This window comes from Tupaia chinensis, unplaced genomic scaffold, assembly GCF_000334495.1.
Source record: "Tupaia chinensis unplaced genomic scaffold, TupChi_1.0 Scaffold000153_1, whole genome shotgun sequence".
NCBI lineage: Eukaryota > Metazoa > Chordata > Mammalia > Scandentia > Tupaiidae > Tupaia > Tupaia belangeri.
The window spans coordinates 805,294-824,633 of NW_006159624.1; the positions used below are offsets into that span (position 1 = coordinate 805,294).

The window sequence follows — 19,340 nt, forward strand, 5'->3', positions numbered from 1 at the left end:
GGAAGCAAGAAATCACCCCCCAGGGGGGATGGCCATGCCGCAATCCCTTCTCCTTCATTCTCCTCTCAGGATCTTGGGCACACACACACACACATGCTTGGTGTGAGTTTAAGCCACCAGATCTGGGACTCGAACTGTGGTCGGCTACATGGGAGTTCAGCGACATAGCCATTATGCCAACTGCTGGTCCACTACATCTTAATTTTATGTATGTATATTTTACTGATTTATCTGTCACTTTAATAGACTTATTAGAGCACTATATTTTAGCCCATCAATTTTAAGTGGCATTCTTGACTCCCTTTGCGTTCTTCCACTTCTGTCTTTTTTGTTTCTCAGCTTCTGGCAGTTAAATCATTACTTTTATATTAGCCAAAGTTACAATGTTAAATTCTTTTTCGTAACATTTTGTCTTAAATGCTTTTCCTATAGGTTAATTTCAAAAATGAAAATTAAGAGTATAATTATGTGAATATATTATCTACTGCAAAAATAGAGTTTTGTTAGATGTGCAGAGGGAAATGTGTTCCTGTGTCACCGATCCTGCGTCACATAAAAGGCATGCTCCGGGAACCAGCAGTTAGCGTAATGGCTATGTCGCTGGACTCCCATGTAGTCGACCGCGGTTCGCGTCCCGGACCCGGTGGCTTAAAACTCACACCGGGCGCGTGTGCATGTGTGCCCAAGATCCTGAGAGGAGAATGGAGGAGAGGGGATTGCGGTGTGACCATCCTCCCTGGGGGGGTGATTTCTCGCTTTCTGTCTCTCTGTCTCTGTCTGTCTGGCGAGCGCACGTGCCCTATAGCAAAAACCTCTCCAAAAAAAAAAAAAGGCATGCTCCAAGCATCAGAGTCACAGTGATTCTCTTATTACACTCCACCAGTGGTTCTAAGTCATTCTACACTTTAGGTAGCTTTTACTGTGAATGGCTTTAATTTTCACATATCCTCAAATTTTAGACTGGTAGTTTTCAAACTTGGCTGCACAATGGAATAACTTAAGGAACTTTAAGATATCTGTGGGCTAGTAATTAAGGGAGCAGGATCCAAATATGACTGACTGCCATATTTGAGTCCCAGTCCTGACCGCCTGAAAAACACAATGGCACATGCGCATATGTGCCCAAAATTCTGACGGAATGAAGAAATGGAGACGAGATTGCATGTCCCATGCCCCGTTGGGGGTGCTTTCTTTCTCTCTCACATATGCTCTCTAACAACAAAAAAAGAAAAAAAGAAAAGAAAAAAAAAAGGAAGGAAGGAAAGAAGAGGCGAGAAAAGGAAAAGAAATCTAGTAGATGATCCCATGTGTACAATTTCTGATTGAATTAGATGGGGATGTGGCCTGACCATCTGGACTTCTGAAATTTTGCTGGTGATCTCAATGAGTAACCAAGGTTGAAGTCTCAGACCATTAATATCAGTCATGTCTCGTAGAGTCAAAGGTAATGAAATGCACTAAGTCTTCAGCAACAAGAGCAGAAAAGTGAAACCCAGTACCAATTGATGGTTTATAGAACATTTTATTTCTTTTTAGGTTGCAGCTGTCTCCTTTACAACCTTCCACTGCTAAAATTGGTTCATACGATGTGCTTTGTACTCAGTTTTTGTGACACTTTATTTGGTAACTGTTATTTGGATGAAGAGCTGATTTTGTTTTCAAGCCTTTTATTTTCTTGCGTAGATACTCTAGAAGTGTGGCAAGGAAAAGAGTTGTGTAAAATTTTGTCCGATTTTTGATACTCATGTTTCAAAAACTAATTTTTTTCCCTGTTTAAGATTTAACATGTATTGTGTTCCCAGTATTGATGTAAAGGTCATTCTTTTGCAGTCTTCTTAGACGCCCTGATGTGCTGGATCCAGGCTGGAGGGCATCAGGTTCTAGTAGGTGTAGCAGGCTGTGAAGAGCGACTGGGTGGAAGCAGCTCCAGAAGAGCCACTGTGAATGTACTGTCCTTTGGCTGCCTGGCAGTTAGCCTAAAAAGCAAGTGTTAGAGAGGGCACAGAGTTAGAATCAAGGCAGCCTTGACCATGCGTACTTTTTTACTTTTTTTTTTTTTTTTGAGAGATTTTCACTGTAGGGCGCGTGCGCTCGCCAGACAGACAGAGAGAGACATAGAGACAGAAAGCGAGAAATCAACCCCCAGGGGGGATGGTCACGCCGCAATCCCTTCTCCTCCATTCTCCTCTCGGGATCTTGGGCACGCACGCACACGTGCCTGGCGTGAGTTTTAAGCCACCGGGTCCGGGACACGAACTGCGGTCGACTATGTGGGAGTCCAGCGACATAGCCATTACGCTAACTGCTGGTTCCCACTATGCGTAATTTTCATGTGACATTAGTTATGCCTTCGTCTGGATTTTTTCTCCTTATACTGATACTGCTGAATACTGCTGCTGACACCATTTCCTCCTTTCTAAAATATGTTCTCTGTCTTTTTAGTCCAGTTTTCTGAGTGTTTATTTGGCAAGTCTGAGGTTTGTGTCAGTTCCTCAAAAAGCTTCTTTTTAGTACCAACAATATTGCAACAATAGAAGTAAAAATTAAAGCTGGGGCTAGTTTTGGTGGCACAATGGTAATATAATACTCTGTGATGCTACGGACGTACAGGAAGGTCCCTGGTTCACATTTCTGTACACACAGAGGATGTATGCACATGCCTGTAATCCTGGCTGACTGGGGCTTGGGGTAGAATGCAGCATGAAGACACTGGTGGGGACACCTCTCTCTCTCTCTTTACCTCTCTCTCCCTCATGTAAGAAATAAATAGGTAATTTAAAAAAAAAGAAGAAATTAAAGTGGAGAAACTTCTGTCTAGTATAGTACACTATAGTAGAAAGTGTTCATTTAAAACTTTTTCCATTTCCCACCTGTATTTGTCCACAAGAATATGTAAGTTTGGGCTGGCCCTCTAGCACATTAGTTAATCGTTGTGTAGAGGAAGCTAGATCCCACATAGCTGACCAGGATTCAAGTCCTAGCCCAAGTGGTTTACATGCCAGCTTCCTGTACCCAGGATTCTGGCAGAATGGGGAAATGAAGGAAAAAGGATTGCAGTGTGACCAGGCCCCAGTGGGGGTTGCTTTCTCTCTCTCTCTATGTCTCTCTCCCACACACATGCACATGTGCACCTGCATGCACAAACCTTCCGGTTAGTAAAAATATATATATAACTTAAAATATAGGTAATTGTGGGACCAGCAGATGTCATAATGGTTGTGACACTAGACTCCCACATGGTTGACCACTGTTCGAGTCCAGGATCTGGAGGCTTGGGACTCACGCCAGTCACATGTGTGTGCATGCCCAAAATCCTGAGAGGAGTGTGGAGGAAAAGGGATTGTGGCATGGCCATCCCCCTTGGGGGGTGATTTCTTGCTTTCTCTCTCTCTGGTAAATGTACACGCCTCTAGCAAAAATCTCTCTCAAAAAAAGAAAAAGAAAAAAACACAAGTTATTTTTATGTAGTCATTATCATAGCATCATTTGATTTCTTATGTTAATTCCAATAAAGGTAAACTCAGAGCTCTGAAACTCATAGTGCTATTGAAATGGTACTTTTTTCTGTTTTCTTCAGGATTTCCACATCTTATATCAACACTTCTCAAAATGTGTTGCATGGTTGTTTTTTTTTGTTTTTTTTTTTTTTTTTGAGAGGTTTTTGCTATACAGCACAAGCGCTCACCAGAGAGACAGAAAGCAAGAAATTACTCCCCGGGGGAATGGCCACGCCGCAATCCCTTCTCTGTTCTCCTCTTGGGATCTTGGGTGCACACACGCGCCTGGCATGAGCTTAAATCACCAGGTCTGGGACTCAAACCGCGGTCAGCTACATGGGAGTTCAATGACATAGCCATGACGCTAACTGCTGGTCCCTGTTGCATGGATCTTTACCACTATTTAGGAACTTGCTGAAATGGAAAGTCTTTGGACTTGATCAGACCAAAAGAATTAGAAACTCAGAAGATGAGGCCTAGTAACCTGCATTTAATAAGCCTTCCAGGTGTTTGGATACACGCTGAAGCTTGAGAACAGCTTTCTGGATAATGAACTCAGCTTCCCTTCTGTGTGGATGACTCCTTCTGACCTGTACTTTCACAGGCCCTCCATCATGTGAACTCCAACTCCCCAACCTATCAGATCCACACCAGCTCTGCCAGACTCTGCTTTCCATCATCAAAGTAAAACACTCCCTCAAAAATCTCTAACATCTCTTATGCCTCTGAGATGTTTTTTGTTTTTATTTGTTTTGGGATCTTTCTTTCCTTTAGGGCCAAACTTCTGGCTACACTTGATTCCTCGCCCAGACTTCTCTACAGTCAGCAAGCTAAATGAGGCTATCACTAAAATTCATCACTCTTCTGTCCTGTTACTTTCCATTCAGATTTATCTGAATCTCCTTGCATACTTTAGAGAGCTGTTAGGACAATTCAAGGACTAGCCTAATGTACTACAAACTCACTCTTATTTCAGTTGTACCTTACTTAATGCTTTAGCTATAATATCTGGTCAATTTCTTAGCAGAATTTTTTTTTGATTGCCAGAGGACACATATGCTTGCCAGAGACAGAGAGAGACAAAGAGAGGAGAAAAGTACCCCTACAGCAGAGCATGGTCATATCACAACCCCTTCTCCTGCATTTCTACATCCTGTAGGGATTTGGGGTTCACATGCAGCCAGCATGTTTTTCAGGCCTCCAGGCCTGGAATTCAAACTGCAGCTGGGCCATGTGGAATCTGGATCCTGTAGCTACTACACTATGGGTCAGCTACCCACCAGAATCTTTCAACAGCTATTCTAACCTTCCTCACTAGCAGAATTGAAATCTTCATTACTTTATCATGCTCAGCACTCTCTCCTCTGGCTCCTCTTGTTTTACATTTCAACGTGTCCATCTCTAGGACCAGCAGATGGTTACATCACTGAACTCTCACATAGTAGACTGTGGTTCAAGTCCTGGACCCAGCAACTTAAAACTCACACCAGGTGCATTTCCAAGATCTCAAAAGGAGAAAGCAGAAGGGAAGGGATTGCTGTGTGGCCATCCCACCTGGGGTTGATTTCTCGCTTTCTGTCTCTATGTCTCTGTCTCTCTGGCGAGTACACATATTCTATAGCAAAAATATCTCTCTAAAAAAATTTAAAATAAATTAAAAAAAAAAGATACATGTACATTTTTATCCTATTTGATGAAATGCTAAGCTCCTTAAGGGCAGTAGCTATGTCTTAGTTGTTCACCCCAGTCCTTGCTTCATAAGTAGGTATTAAAACAATAATGGTTACCAGTTGAATAAACCTTTCATCATTCTCATTTTTCTCAGTAACCTAAGTCTTCCTTCTGACAAACTTTTTGGATGGACACCTTTCCTCCTCTCTATTGAAACTGTTTTGTTGAGGGTCACTGATATGCTGCTAAATGCCAAACTTGTGGCTTTTCCCAGGCTTTGTTTTGAATCTCTCTGTCATATATTATTATTAGCCCCTTGAAACTCTTCTGTATTTGTTCTCAGAATCCCTGGTTTATCTTATCACATAATTGCCGTCTTTCCTGGTGATTTCAACTTTCTGAAATGAAAGGTGTCTTGGGTTCAGTACTTGGCCTGCTTCTTTCCAAAGCATGCCTGTGGAAATTGCCCTTTCATCTGTGTCATTAGTATACTACCAGTATAAATAATTTAAAACGTTCTCTAGCCTAATTTTCATACTGAATTCAGATACCACATTTTCAAGCATCTCCTATTTATTATGTGAAAGTACCCATATAGCCCAAAGACAACAATGCTTTGTGAGAGAGTTAGGCTCCAATCCAATCAAGTAGGAAGGAGGTAGTAGCAGCTTACCACAGCCCGCTTCATAAAAGCCTCCTGGGTTGCCTTCTTGTTTGCAGGTTTGCCACCCCAGGCAGCCAATGCACTGGCCTGCAGGGCCCGTCCATAAGAGAAACTAAGTTTCCAGGGCTTCGGTAGAGGGCAAAGGTTGATAGCATTGAGATTGAGAGTAGCATCCTCTTCACTCATGCCACCAGACAAAAAGCAGATGCCTGGAAGGGAAGAGGCCATGCCACCCTATTAGTTCCAATGTATTTACCCTGCTTGAGAAAATAAGCAGTTGACCTAAAGGTAATGTAATGTCTACATCTTTTCTCCATTTGATTTGCACGGGATTGAGTTGGAGAAATCAGACTGTCTTTGCTCAGACTAGTTGGGCTGAGAGAAGGAGAACGGTGCAGCCTTAAGGAAATAAATGGATTGTGTGCACTTGGACAGAATAAGGAGACTTGTGTCAAGAAGTGAGAGGGGAAGTGTGGGCTGCTTGTGAGATAGAAGAGATCTGTTTCTAGACAAACACAAATGCTTGTGGCACTCCATCATAAGAAGACCAGGGCCTTGAGGTAGAGAAGGAAGAAGGTCTTACCAGGCACAGCTGCAGGAACAGTACGATGAAGAGCTGTGACAGTGGCCAGGGCCACTTGTTCTGGAGTATACTTCTTGGTGCAGGCATGCCCAGCAGTCACCATGTTGGGCTTTAGCAGGGTCCCCTCCAGGAAAACATGATGGTCATTCAGGGCCTTGTACACAGCAGCCAGGACCTAAAGAACAAGAGGCCCAAGCAGGTAAAACCTAGAGCCAGTTTTAGAGTCACTTAATTCTGACACTTCTACACTATAGGATAAAGGAATTTTATATACTGCTTAGCCTAGAAAGCTTCGAAACCCACCTCCAGGATTCATCAAGGCAATGGTTTACAAGCTGTAGCCACTGAGCACAATAAAACTGGCCTATCCCCACCACTCCTAGTCTAGCTACTCCATCGCATGAATTATTGGCATGACTCTGCTTCCTAGAGGCCCTTAACTCCTTTCTTGGTCAATGTCCTTTCCTATTGAGAATGCCTTTATTTAGCTAGTTGGGAACAGGTAAACTGGTTTTCACTCTGTCCACATAGAATCGGAGTGGCCATTAAAAACATACATTTTAGAGACAGTGCTTTCAGATTTCATTTGAGTCCACATACATTTCGCAAGTGAAGAAATTAATGTCAAGACACATTATGACTCTTTAACTTTCTCAGTGTATGAAGAGAACCGTCCTATTTTAGAAAGTCAAATATGAACAAATTACTTTCTAATTACATTTTCTCATGTGAGTCTCATATCTTATTTTTGAAATTTCTTAGTGTACACTTGATGGAACTGAAGTCCCAGAGAAATAATATGACTTTCTCAAGGTCCTAAAGGTGGGAAAGTAATTTTTTAATCCAAGTTTTGATACTATGAATCCTGTCTTACATAAGGAAAATACCATGTGCCAAAAAATAGTTAAGAATTGATTAGCCTTCTTCTGTTCTCAATGCTACGTAAATGATTTTAATCTCAGTTAGAATCACTTAGTTTTTCTACTTGCAAAAATTATATGGACTGAAATAAAATCTGAAAGTATTAGCATTTTGGGAAAATCATGACATATTTTTGCATAGAAAAACACATCATTACTTTCCTGACAACCTAATACTTCTGTCTCTAAAATGTATGTTTGTAGATCCATCCAACTTTTTTTTAGAAGAGTTGTTTTATTTAACTTTATTTATCCATTTATTTATTATAATTTTACCAGAAAGGGACAGAGTGAAATAGAGAGAGAGAGACAGTGAGAAAGCAAGCCACCAGGTCTGGGACTTGAACTGTGGTTGGCCATGTGGGAGTCCAGCACTCTTAACCATCATGCCACCTGCTGACCCCAGGACCATACAACTTCTATGGGATACCAGGTGAAAGTCAGTTTAGGTGTCTCCAACTAGTTAAATCAAATATATAAATATATATTTCAAATGTAACAGCTGTTATACGTTATGCTCTGGCTGTTACTTAGAAATAATATTTTTCAACTAGAATTGGGACCTTGGTATTTAAGACTTACCTTCTCAGTAACATATTGGCAGTGTTCCAGGTCATGGTCTCCATCAGGAATTACCTCTGGTTCAACAATAGGTACCAGCCCATTCTAAAAATAAAAAGGTGAGAGACAAAGTGAGGCTGTGCCCACCATGATCCTTTCCTTAGGAAGGTATCAACAGTTACAATTGATCTAAAATGAAGCCTTATGAAGAAATATTGTGTAAGTGACTTAAAGGCAGTGTTATGAAGAAATATTATTTAAGTGACTTAAAGTCAGCCTTATGAAGAAATATGTAAGTGACTTAAAGTCAGCCTTATGAAGAAATCTTATGTAAGTGACTTAAAAAAGCAGTGAAGAAATTGATGGGATATCTGAGTGAATATTTTAGCTTAGCCAAAAAATAACAGTGGGGTTTTTAAAAAGTTCTTTGGGAAAGGGGTAAAAAAATAAATACAGGGACCAGCAGTTAGCGTAATGGCTATGTCGCTGGACTCCCACGTAGCCAACCGCAGCTCATGTCCCGGACCTGGTAGCTTAAACTCACGCCGGGCGCGTGTGCATGCGTGCCCAAGATCCTGAGAGGAGAATGGAGGAGAAGGGATTGCGGTGTGGCCATCCCCTCTGGGGGGTGATTTCTTGCTTTCTATCTCTCTGTCCCTCTCTGTCTGGCGAGCGCACGCGCCCTATAGCAAAAACCTTTCAAAATAAATAAATAAATAAATAAATAAATAAATAAATAAATAAATACAAACTCTTACTTTCTGTATCTTATTCTAATAATATCCTCACTAACCCTGGTACCCAGCTACCATCCTTTTAGAACAAATTTAAGTCACTAAGAAAGAGCCTCTAGTGTGTGTTAAGTAATTGAAGCAGTGTTTAATGATTAAGTTGGGAATTTCCAGGTGCCCACAACTCCAATCACTCCAACATAGTACCCATATAAGGGAATGCAACTTGTACTTGTCCCCACAGACACTTCAACATGTTCTGGACAATTCAGCGTCAAAGCAGCATCCTCTAAGAAATACTTGAATTGGAACCAGGTCAGAGCTATCATCCAAATAGAACTGTAAGAGGGTCATGCCTTGGACTTCATGGAATATGAATAAGCAAGTAGCCTGGGTTCATTTTTAAGACTTGAAAGAGAGTGTTTTGATAGGTGGCAACAGTTCATAGCATTAGGTTTTTGAGCTCACTGGGACTCCTGCTGGCTTGTGGCACCAAATTTTTTCCTATCATATTTGGTTATAGCAAATAGAAAAATGCTATCAGGATATACTGGTGATGAAAGAGAGGGAACAATATGTTGTATAGTGAAATCGAAAGAAGGCTCTGTAGAAAAATCCAGCCAACTGTTTTTTAGCCGAGGGGAAAGGCAGAGCACCTGCTGACAGATGCTGGCATAGCGAGCCAGGGCGTTGGCATTTTCCTGGATAGCTAGGCTTGATGGACACTGGTCAGCAATCTTCAGCACAGCACGCCATTTCCCAAAGTCAACACCGTCTTTCTTGTACTGAGCACAGCGCTCTGACAGGCCATCAAGCCCTGGAAGTACCAAAGGAAGATAGGTTGCTTTAAGGCCCTGCACCTGATCTGTAGGGTCTCGTATAAAGTGAAAGTGTTCTCCTTTGGCTTGGCATTCAGGCTGTAGAGCTCGAGGACTAAAAGTACCCAAACAAATAAGCATTAATTACAGTTGAGGGCCGAAAGACCTGGCTTTCATAAATATGGTTTTGATATATATAGTGAATATACTCCATAAATAGAATGGAGGGACTATTTAATATTATATTCATTTTACAGATGTGGATTTTGAGCCCCTAAGAAATTAAGCTTACCAAGTTTGTCTAGCTAAAGAGTGACAGAGCTGGGATTCAAATTCTGTTTAGGTAACCCAATTCTGTGATTAGTCCTCATCTGCTGGGGTAGTGAAGCACCTTGCAAAATTATCTAAATGGTTTATGGTGGAACCAGGATTTAAACCTAGGTATGAGGGGAACATCAAAAAGTTCACAGAAAAATGTAATTAAAGTACAAGTTTATTTTGGTGGAAAAAAATTTGAAATCTCTGCAGTTTTCTCATAATATACATTTTTTTTCCCTGTGAACTCTTTGAAGATTCCAATGCTTGGATCCTTTTCTCTCTACTGCTGTTGAATTTTTCTGCAAAAATAATAGTTCCAAGTACAGAACTTCAGTATACAACTTCCCTGTACAAGGTACTGAGGTGTGTATTAGGACACCAGGGAAGTCATGATGCATTTTTGCATAGAAAAATATGTCATGACTTCCCTGACAACCCAATACTTTAATGTACCTTGTCTAATTTAATCCCCACAATATTCTGCACAATTGTTATCCCATGTAAGATAAGAGAACTGAGGGTGAGAACATTTAAGTGACTGACCTCATAGAGTTACTAAATAGAGGAGCAGGGATTGAAAAACAGGTGTGCATAGCTATAAAAAAAGTTTAATAGTCATATTTTGTTTCTGCTTGCTCCTTTCTCTACTTGTTTTCATTTCTAGCAGATTGAGGGGGGGTCTTCAAAAGGCTCATGACAACTGAGGATTATGAAAAAAAAAATAAACCTATGCATGCATTTCCATTTTTTGTTGTTGCATAAAAATAAGCTTGTACTTTAATTCTATTTGTCCATGAATTCCTTAAAGTCCTTTCATATGGGATTGGCATGATTCACACCTGTGAACAATATCCTTACCTTGAATGGTGGTTTCTTGGTTTGTTCCTGCAAGGGGAGCACCTCCTTGGTCTAACTGTGGATACAAATAATTAAGAAGTAATTAGCAGGTGTCAGATAGCAGTAAAATGCAAGCAGAGCTCCTGGTTGTAATTAGAAGAGTTCTCATCTTTTGCAAACCAAGGAGTTGAATGGGGAAGGTTATAATAGTCACTGGGGGACACAGTTCAGTCCACAGAGAAAGGGAGAAACCATGTGATAATGAAGAAACCATGTGATAATGCCCCCTTGACATTGGCTGAGCTCATACCAGGCACTGCATTAATACAGGAGGTAAAGAGAATAAGGATGCAGACTCTACCCTCAACAAAGATCATGAGCCTAAGAGTTAGATAACCTGCATTCACACGGGCTCTAACTTTGCCTTACTGGATGGGCAAGTTAAATTACCCCATGCAGTTAAGCTTTCTCACCTTGTTTCTCTCTAAAATAAGGATAATCACTGAGTCTACTTCCAGAAATGGTAAAGAGGATTAAATGTGTGCTTGGAGTTATAAGCACTTAGCAAGTACTAGTTTTCACTTTGAGAAGTTTGTTTAGTATTGGAAGACCTATTGAAGCAGGACAGCAGGACTGCAGCCATTATGAAATTAAGAAATGCCTCGGGGTCAGAAGAAAGCATACTGGTTATATCACTGGACTTCCACAGAGTTGACTGTAGTTGAGACCCGGTCCTGGCAGCTTGAAGCTCATGCCAGGCATGTGTGCATGCGTGGCCAGGATCCCGAGAGGAAAATGGAGAAGGGATTGCAGTGTGGTCATCCCTCCAGGTGGTGATTTCTCGTTTTCTGTCTCTGTCTCTCTGGTGAGCATACATACCCTGCAGCAAAAATCTCTCTCTAAAAAAAATAAATAAAAGGCCCTTCATGAGAAAATCTGACCAAGTGCTGAGTCATGAGATCTAGTAGAGGAATGGTCAGGTGAGAAACCAGGAATGGGTATCTGAAGGAATCAAGATAATTACTCAGGGGTGAGCCATTGATGATGGATTGTAATGAGGAATCCATGTTTGTATCTTTTACCTATCAATACCAAGAACATGTTGAGCTTTTCAAGACAGTTGATGGTACTTGCTGATTATCTTTCTATAACTGATTACAGAAATAAAATCCCTTCATCTTTAGCCTCTGCCTCTCATTTCATTGACAACGAGAAGCAGCAGACAGATTTAGTTGACCAGTAACACTAGTTACAAGATAGAACAGAAGATACTTTAATAATAATAGCTATCATTGACTGACTAGTTATTATGTGATAGAACTATTATAAAATCTTTTTTCACCCTTGTAAAAACTTTATAAGGGAGATTCTATTATTCCAGTTTTTTAAAAGATTGTTTATTGGTGTCAACAGGTGGTGCGTGATGGTTAGGGTGTTGGACTCCCACATGGCTGACTGCAGTTGAGTCCTAGAACTGGTGGCTTGCTTTCTCACTTTCCCTTTCTCTCTCTCTTTCTCTCTCTGGTCAAATTAAAATAATAATAATAACAAATTAAATTAAATTAAATTTTATTATTTATTTTTAAAATTTGACACGGAGAGACAGGAAATGACAAAGCAAACTGCCTGTTACCAGACAGAAACTGCGGTCAGCCATGCGGTACATATAACCACCATGCCACCTGCTGGCCTCTATTCCTGTTTTAAGAAATTTGGAAATTAAGATGTGAAGATATTAAGTACCTTGTAGAAAACTTGGTTGAAAGAAGGGAGAACTAGAAAAAAGTCTAGAAGAGGATCTGGTCCTCAGTGGGATGATGAAGATGATGGAAGAGAGTGAGAACAGAAATCAGATGATGAGAATATTCAGAATATTGGCCCTGCCCTGGGCAGGTACTGGGAGTTTCCTAGGATAAGGCAGAGGTGAAATGTGAAGGAAGTATTCACCTTGATTCCCACCACAATTCCTTTCTCTTTGAGGATATTTCTGAACAGTTTTCCCTGGCTGTCCTTCTGGTAGAGGGTCTCGTGAAAGAGGATTACACCCCCAATGCTCTGGCTGATGGAATTGTCTACAGAGAAGAGGATTTCTCGGAACTGCCGGCGGTTCTCTTCGGTATTTTCCACCTTGATCCTCTGCAGGCGGTTTCCCATGGTGCCTAAGGTGGGCGAGCCAAAGCCAAAAACAACATAAGGAGCAAGCCAGGAATTTCAGTGATCCTCACTAGGTAGAAAAGCAAGATAGTTTTTTTTTTTTAATTTAGATCTTCAAGATCTTGCCTTGCTTTTGTCTCCCTGGAGAAGACTTTGGTTGCTGTCAGGATGTTGGCTAGTAGGTGGGAGGATGGTCATAGGAGGTCAAAATGGAAGCCACCATTGGTTCCAGGTGGATACGTAAGACCCTCTGGCCTCTCCAACCTTCCCATGATCCTGCTCTCAATCTCCCTGCATTTACAGACAATGGAGGAAGGATGAGGCAGCTTCTTGACTTCTTTGGCTTCTGTCATATTATGGTGGACTGTGCAATCCTGCCATATCCCTCCCTTGTGCCATCCTGAGATTGTCTCAGCCACAAGCCCAACCCTATTTCAGATGCAGATACTTCCTTGCCTTTCCTGACATGGCTGACTTTAACCTAACTTCTCACTGGCACCGCAGACGGCTGTGTATCTGACCTTATCCTGGCTACTGAGTTCCTAGACTTGCCACAGGCTGGCTTCAAATGACCCCTAAAATGGTAGGCTTGAGCCTCTGTTTTTTGGTTTTCAGGAATCTTCCCGCTAGAACTACAGGACCCAAAATGTCTCTGCATGTTGCATCTTTTGTTCCCACTCCTATGTACATAAACCTTCACTTTCTCTGAGAAGAAAGAGACTATGGTATCGAGTCACCTTGACTAAGTGTAGAAACAAGCGTATATTGTTGTACAATGAAACTGTTTCTTACACTCACCTACAGATTCATCTGCAGCCAGGATCCCCTTTCCATTGGCAACAATGCGCTGGGCAATCTCGGAGAGCTCCTTCTTCTGTTCTGGGGTGAGGGCTGGGAATCGGTGGGCCATGGTGACAGGTCTAGAAAAGAGTAAAGAAGAGACATACACAGAACTGTGAGTGGCTCAGACAGATTTATAACCAAGACAGTTGGGGTGAGAACTGTGGGTGGCTCAGACAGTTTCATAACCAAGACAGTCAGGGTGTTCTGACAAACCATGTGGGCTCCTCTGATACTCTGATACTGGCCCCTTATCACAACCAGATCAACAAAGAGGGGGCTGTTTTTCCCACTTACATAAGGATGGGGGGAAATAGCCATAAAGGATGAAGGTGGGATGCTGAATATTCATAGTAACCCTAAGTAAAATGCTTGGGGCAGCAGGGTGGCATGATAGTTAAGGCACTGGATTCCCACCTGGCCAACTGCAGTTCCAGTCCCAGACCTGGCAACTTGCTTTCTCACTTTCCCTCTCTCACTATTTCTCTCTGCTCAAGTGAAATAATAATAATGATAATAATAAAATTAAATTATTTTAAAAATGCTTTCCACGAGATTATTAGAATTACTGTTCCTAAGACAGAACAAGCTAATTTGGTAACCTAAAATCTGACAAACAGAGGAAACTATAATAATTGACTCTCTTCTATGGATTTCTAGCACCATCAGGTGCTTTGGATGGCTGGAGGTCGGACAGTAAAGCTTAGTCCTCTGTGATTATTCCCCCACTTTGCTCTGTTAGCCTGAAGTTCCCATGAATTAAGTTCCAGGCAAGTTTGAGAGGAAAAATCTATACACAGTTGTCCTCCCTTCAGCTTTGGGTAGTAGAGAGAGGGGTGCAAGTTTCCTTTTCTTATATCAACAATCTATAAGACCATCTTGAGAAGACTGGGGAGGATTTCCCTAATACCTCATAGCCTCTGAGAATACTGAAGTCACAGGGTGAGTCCTGATCCAGTATTTCTCAACTTCACTGCTTTCGCAAGGAGAGACTCTGGCTCAAAGACCCCCTTCTAAAACAGCCTCCTCAGCAGGGGTTCTCTGAAGGTGATTATTGTCCCAGTTTGGCTGTCACTTTTGTTTAGTCCAGAAAATGCAAGCTCACAGGGCTCTTGTTTGGGGTGTTAGAGTGTTTTTTGCATAGGTTGAGTTATCATAGTTTCCTATCCAGCCTTATGATCTCCCTTTTCTGTCTCTACATCCAATATACTCAGCACAGGGTGGATGCCCCATGCCTACACATTATTTCTGGAAAGCCCAGAGATGCCTTGGCTCTCATTTGATCCACTTGGCATAACCATGGCAGGCAATACCCTCAATAATTAATAAGCAAGCTAAGGCTTAAAGAAGTTAACTAACTTGCCCAAGGTCCCAACTGGGATGAGGCAGAGCTCCCCAACTTGTCCTGCTCTTCTGATAAGCCATTCCTTCCCATTTTCTGCATCCCTTTAAGGCAGGCTCTCAGTACCTTTTCCCTTGATATAAAGAGTCCATGGTTACTGAACTAACTAATGAGAAGGTATAAATGATGATCTCACTGTTGCCACTCTCCACCTTAACAGAGGTTCTTGTCTTAATCCAAAAGAATGGAACCACAGTGCTGCCATGGGGCGTCTAGGGCAAGACAGTGGACAACTTTTTCTAGAGAAGATGATATTCTAAGGACTGGTGGATGCTGTTTGCCCTGCTTAACTATTAACCACTAATATTGTAGTCAGGGACTTTTAGCATTGGTCCTGGTTACCAGATCTTCATGCTCACACAAGCCACGCTAATGGTGGTAACCTTCAAACCAAAATGCAAATTTTCTCTCTCAGTTTAGGTGTTTGCACAAAGTTAACAATGACCCAAAACAAAGATATTTCCTTAATGAAACAAAAGTAACACATAGTCCAGTAATAATAACAACAAATGATCATTTATTGCTTAGCATTTCTTTACATGCACTATAGGATTTATTCTTCACAATAACCCTAGAAGGCAGTTGTGTTCCCACCTCCCATATCCACATTTCATAGGTTAGGAAAGAAAGTAAGGAAGTTTAAATGATTTGTCCAAGAACAAACAATTAATGAGGGAAAACGTTGGACTAAGGTGCAGTGCTTCCCTCTACTAAGGAAAGAATGAACTTTATGGAAAGGAATCAGCATTTGGACGATTTCTAAAGTCTTCAATGACAACCTCAGAGTATCATAGGTCAGTATCTCTACACCACTGATGTTCCCAATTCATAAAGATTCACACACGCATATAGAGGTTTGGTATTGGTAGACCAGACATTCCTGGGTTCAAGGACTAGCTCTGCCTCCCCTAGCTGTATCCTTGGGTGAGTCAGGTAACTTTCTCTTACTCTTAGTTTATGGATTAAATGGTGATACTATCTGCCCTGGTTGTGTCATTGTCAAGTGGTTCAAATATAACCTGTGAGTATCTTGCTCATTGTATCACCAGTTGCTCAAAGAGTATTTTTTGAATTGCATGATACAAAAATGCAAACACTGCTTCTCTCTTTTTAAATTTTTTAAAAAGTAATCACCTAAGGGACCTTCATGTTTCTATTTATTACCAAGCTATTTTCTTCAGTCTGAATGTGCTGACTCAACCAGAACCACAGAGAAAGGTCAAGTTAAACTAACGCTGTTTACAGAAAGTTAAACTTCTACAGAGGGAATAAAGGTCTATGCCACATCAGCACAAAATGTTGCCCCTCTGTTAATCATAAAACAAGGTCAAAGGCCAATGTTCACCACTGGGGAGACAGGAGACAGCTAGGAATGGATAATAATAGAAAATGATTTCCTTGTCCTTAAGTCTCTCCTTACTGAGATCTCGAGCCCCATTTTTGAAGAACTGTCTTAGAAAATTGTGCACATTGCTTTGTGAAGTGAAATAAAGCAAGATTAAGGAAAGTATGCAATGTATATTATTAACCTTTATTTTAATTAAAAAAATGGTATGCACATATACTGTTTGTGAGTCTATATAATCAAAGAGTAGCCACCCTGGGATTACCTCTGGGGAATGGGATAGAGAGACTCACATTTCATTTTATTTTTAATTTCTTAATAAAACTGTATATATGTGTATATGTGTATATACATACGTAGTATGTGATTTATTATATATATTTGTAACAGGTAATACATACAAATCTGGAAGAAGGTTGTGAGTATTAACAAGTAAGAATAGAAGGTAACAAATAAACAAACAAAAAACTAGAGCTCCAAATGACCTCAAGAATTTGTTGTCTCAACTCTGCCATTTTAGAGAAGAAGAGACTGAGGACGAGGGAAATTATATCTGAAGTGCAAGTCACATCCTACTGGCTTAGGATTTGGAATTCTATTTTTAGTTCTTCTTCAGCAAAGAAACAGATGGAACCCTACAGTATAGTTCTTCCTGCCTTCCTTGTAGAAGTTCTGTGAAAACACAATGATTTGTAAAATATGTTTAACTCCTGGAGAGATATTTGACAATACATATCTCTGCTGAGAGTCCATTTCCTTCCCCACAGACAAGGTGGATGCATTTCCAAGAAGACGCACATGAGGAGGTTTACTCATTGCAAGGCCGTGGTTGCTAGGCACTGTATGCAGCACTTTTACCTATAGATGCATGAGGATGCCCACAGCTTCCTTAGCCTCTCCAATGCCATGGTGACAAGCACAGTGAAATTGAGAGCAGAAGTAGGGCAGACTATTCCTTGGTGCATCGGAACACACATGGAGCAGCCCAGAAGAGATGGAAGTTTTAGGTTTTCAGCAACTCCACCCGATTTCCTGCCCCAACACCTCCAACTCTAACCTGGGCCTGGGTGTTTCCTAACTGTGCCTTGGCCAAAGTGAGCTTACGCCTCTGTTTCTTCCAATTTGGCTAATGGAACCCTAGGTAACTGTTGAAAGAAAAGTTTATAAGAAGAAAGAAGGCAACATATTCTCACAATATGCCTATTTTTCAGCTAGTCAAGCAAATGTACAGAATACATCTACACCTTTTGGTTACTAATATCTTAAGCCATAAGGTCTTCTCTGTAGTGCCAGAGAAAATCTTGTAGAAAGTATCAGTCAGGGGAGGGTTTCCAGCCCTGTTCCATTTCCTTATTTGAAAAGTAGGTGAAGCAGGCAAAATGCTCGAAGAGTTCATTTCTGTGGCAGTACCAGTAGGTGTGGGAAGAGGATGTAGGAAATAATGTTAGGCAGTGGGTATGTAAACAAATCACTGCGATAAGTACCAGTTGTTATGGAAAGAGAGAACAGAAATGATCAAGAATCAAACTGATTAAAACCTAGCCAAACAGGAATGTTCACGGTGTGTTTTCCTAGACTGAAGACTCAGAGGTGCCTCACACAGGTAATTGGCAATCAATCCTGAGGCTTTTACTGCCACTCAGCCAGCCAGGGAAGTTGTGAATGAGGATGTATGAGACAGAAAAACAATGAGCAGATCCATCAGGTTTTCAGCCATCATCAAATTATTCCTGAAAACAAAGGCAAACAAATATCTCCTCTACAGGCTTTATGCTATCATTAACCGCTTATTCACTGGTGTAGTCTGGGTATATAGGAAAGTTCTCTTACTTACAGTTTGAGAGAGAGGCGTTCTCTTAGTAGAAGCTGTGGGTGAGGCAGCAGCTGCCAAATAGGACGGATTGTTGGGAACACCCCGTTTTTATAGACTTCTCACCAAAGGTTTTTTTTTTTTTTAAACTTTGGCCCTCCCTTTCTCACGTTGGTCTCATAGGGAGGTGTTTATTCAATACCTCCGATTGGCCCATAAACAACCAATTGTTATATAATTATGCACGCAGACTCCTCATGTTCATAGAATGTTAGAGCTGCTAGGAAAGTCTTCAGGCCACGTAGTTCTTAATGTGAATCCTCTATTTCACAGGTGTGGAAACAGAGGTACAGAGCATTAGAAGATTCCCCTAAATCACGCAGCTAGTCAATGACTAGTGGAGTCCATCAAGGGATGAAGGAAAGACTGTTAGCATAGTTCTAGCACTTACTAAAAACATGACCTTGATTGAAGTTTTTGTTGTTTTATTTTCACTTTTCTGAGCCTTAGATTCTCTGTAAAGTGAGATCTTAACTTCATAGGAGCATTAAATGAATTCGTAAAGTGCCTATACACAGTAGGTATTCAAGAATCATTATTATTTTTTTTTTAGAGGGTTTTGCTTTAGAGCACATATGTTCACCAGAAAGACAGAGTGAGACAGAGAGACAAAAAGTGAGAAATCACCCCCCGGGGGGTGGGGGATGGCCACACCGCAATCCCTTCTCCTCCATTCTCCTCTCAGGATCTTGGGCACGCACGCACGTGTGCCCGCCATAAATTTAAGCCACCGGGTCTGGGACTCAAACCGCGGTCAACTACATGGGAGTCCAGTGACGTAGCCATTATGCCAACTGCTGGTCCCAAGAATCACTATTTTCTAATTAAGCAAACAATGCTGCATTTTTATCTTTAAAGCTTCACTAATAGCTACCTCCAACATTTTACTCTACAATTTATAGTTAAGTGTTAAATTATCTTTCAGTGAAAACAAATAGATACGGAATCCTTGAATTTCCTATGGGGAGATTTTTGTTTTAAGAGTAAATAACATGTAAAACATTATATTGAAAAAAATCATTCAGGCTCACCCCATAGTCTACTGGTTAAAGGGAATTGGATTCCACATGGCCAACTGCACTTCAAATCCTGACTTTAGCAGCTCGATGAACCCCACAAGGAGCACGTG

At 41.1% G+C, this 19,340-nt stretch overlaps 1 protein-coding gene across 1 annotated transcript; it reads right to left on the bottom strand.

Moving 5' to 3' along the window:
• Positions 1-1,502: 1,502 nt before the first annotated feature.
• ALDOB (aldolase, fructose-bisphosphate B) lies at positions 1,503-18,284 on the bottom strand. Its single transcript, XM_006145556.2, has 9 exons — positions 18,176-18,284; positions 13,553-13,674; positions 12,548-12,759; positions 10,622-10,676; positions 9,284-9,444; positions 7,918-8,001; positions 6,416-6,590; positions 5,842-6,041; positions 1,503-1,976 (listed from the first exon to the last, which is right to left on the bottom strand). The coding sequence occupies exons 2-9, from the start codon at positions 13,662-13,664 to the stop codon at positions 1,881-1,883; spliced, it is 1,095 nt and encodes a 364-aa protein (XP_006145618.1). The 5' UTR covers positions 13,665-13,674; positions 18,176-18,284; the 3' UTR covers positions 1,503-1,880.
• Positions 18,285-19,340: the final 1,056 nt, after the last annotated feature.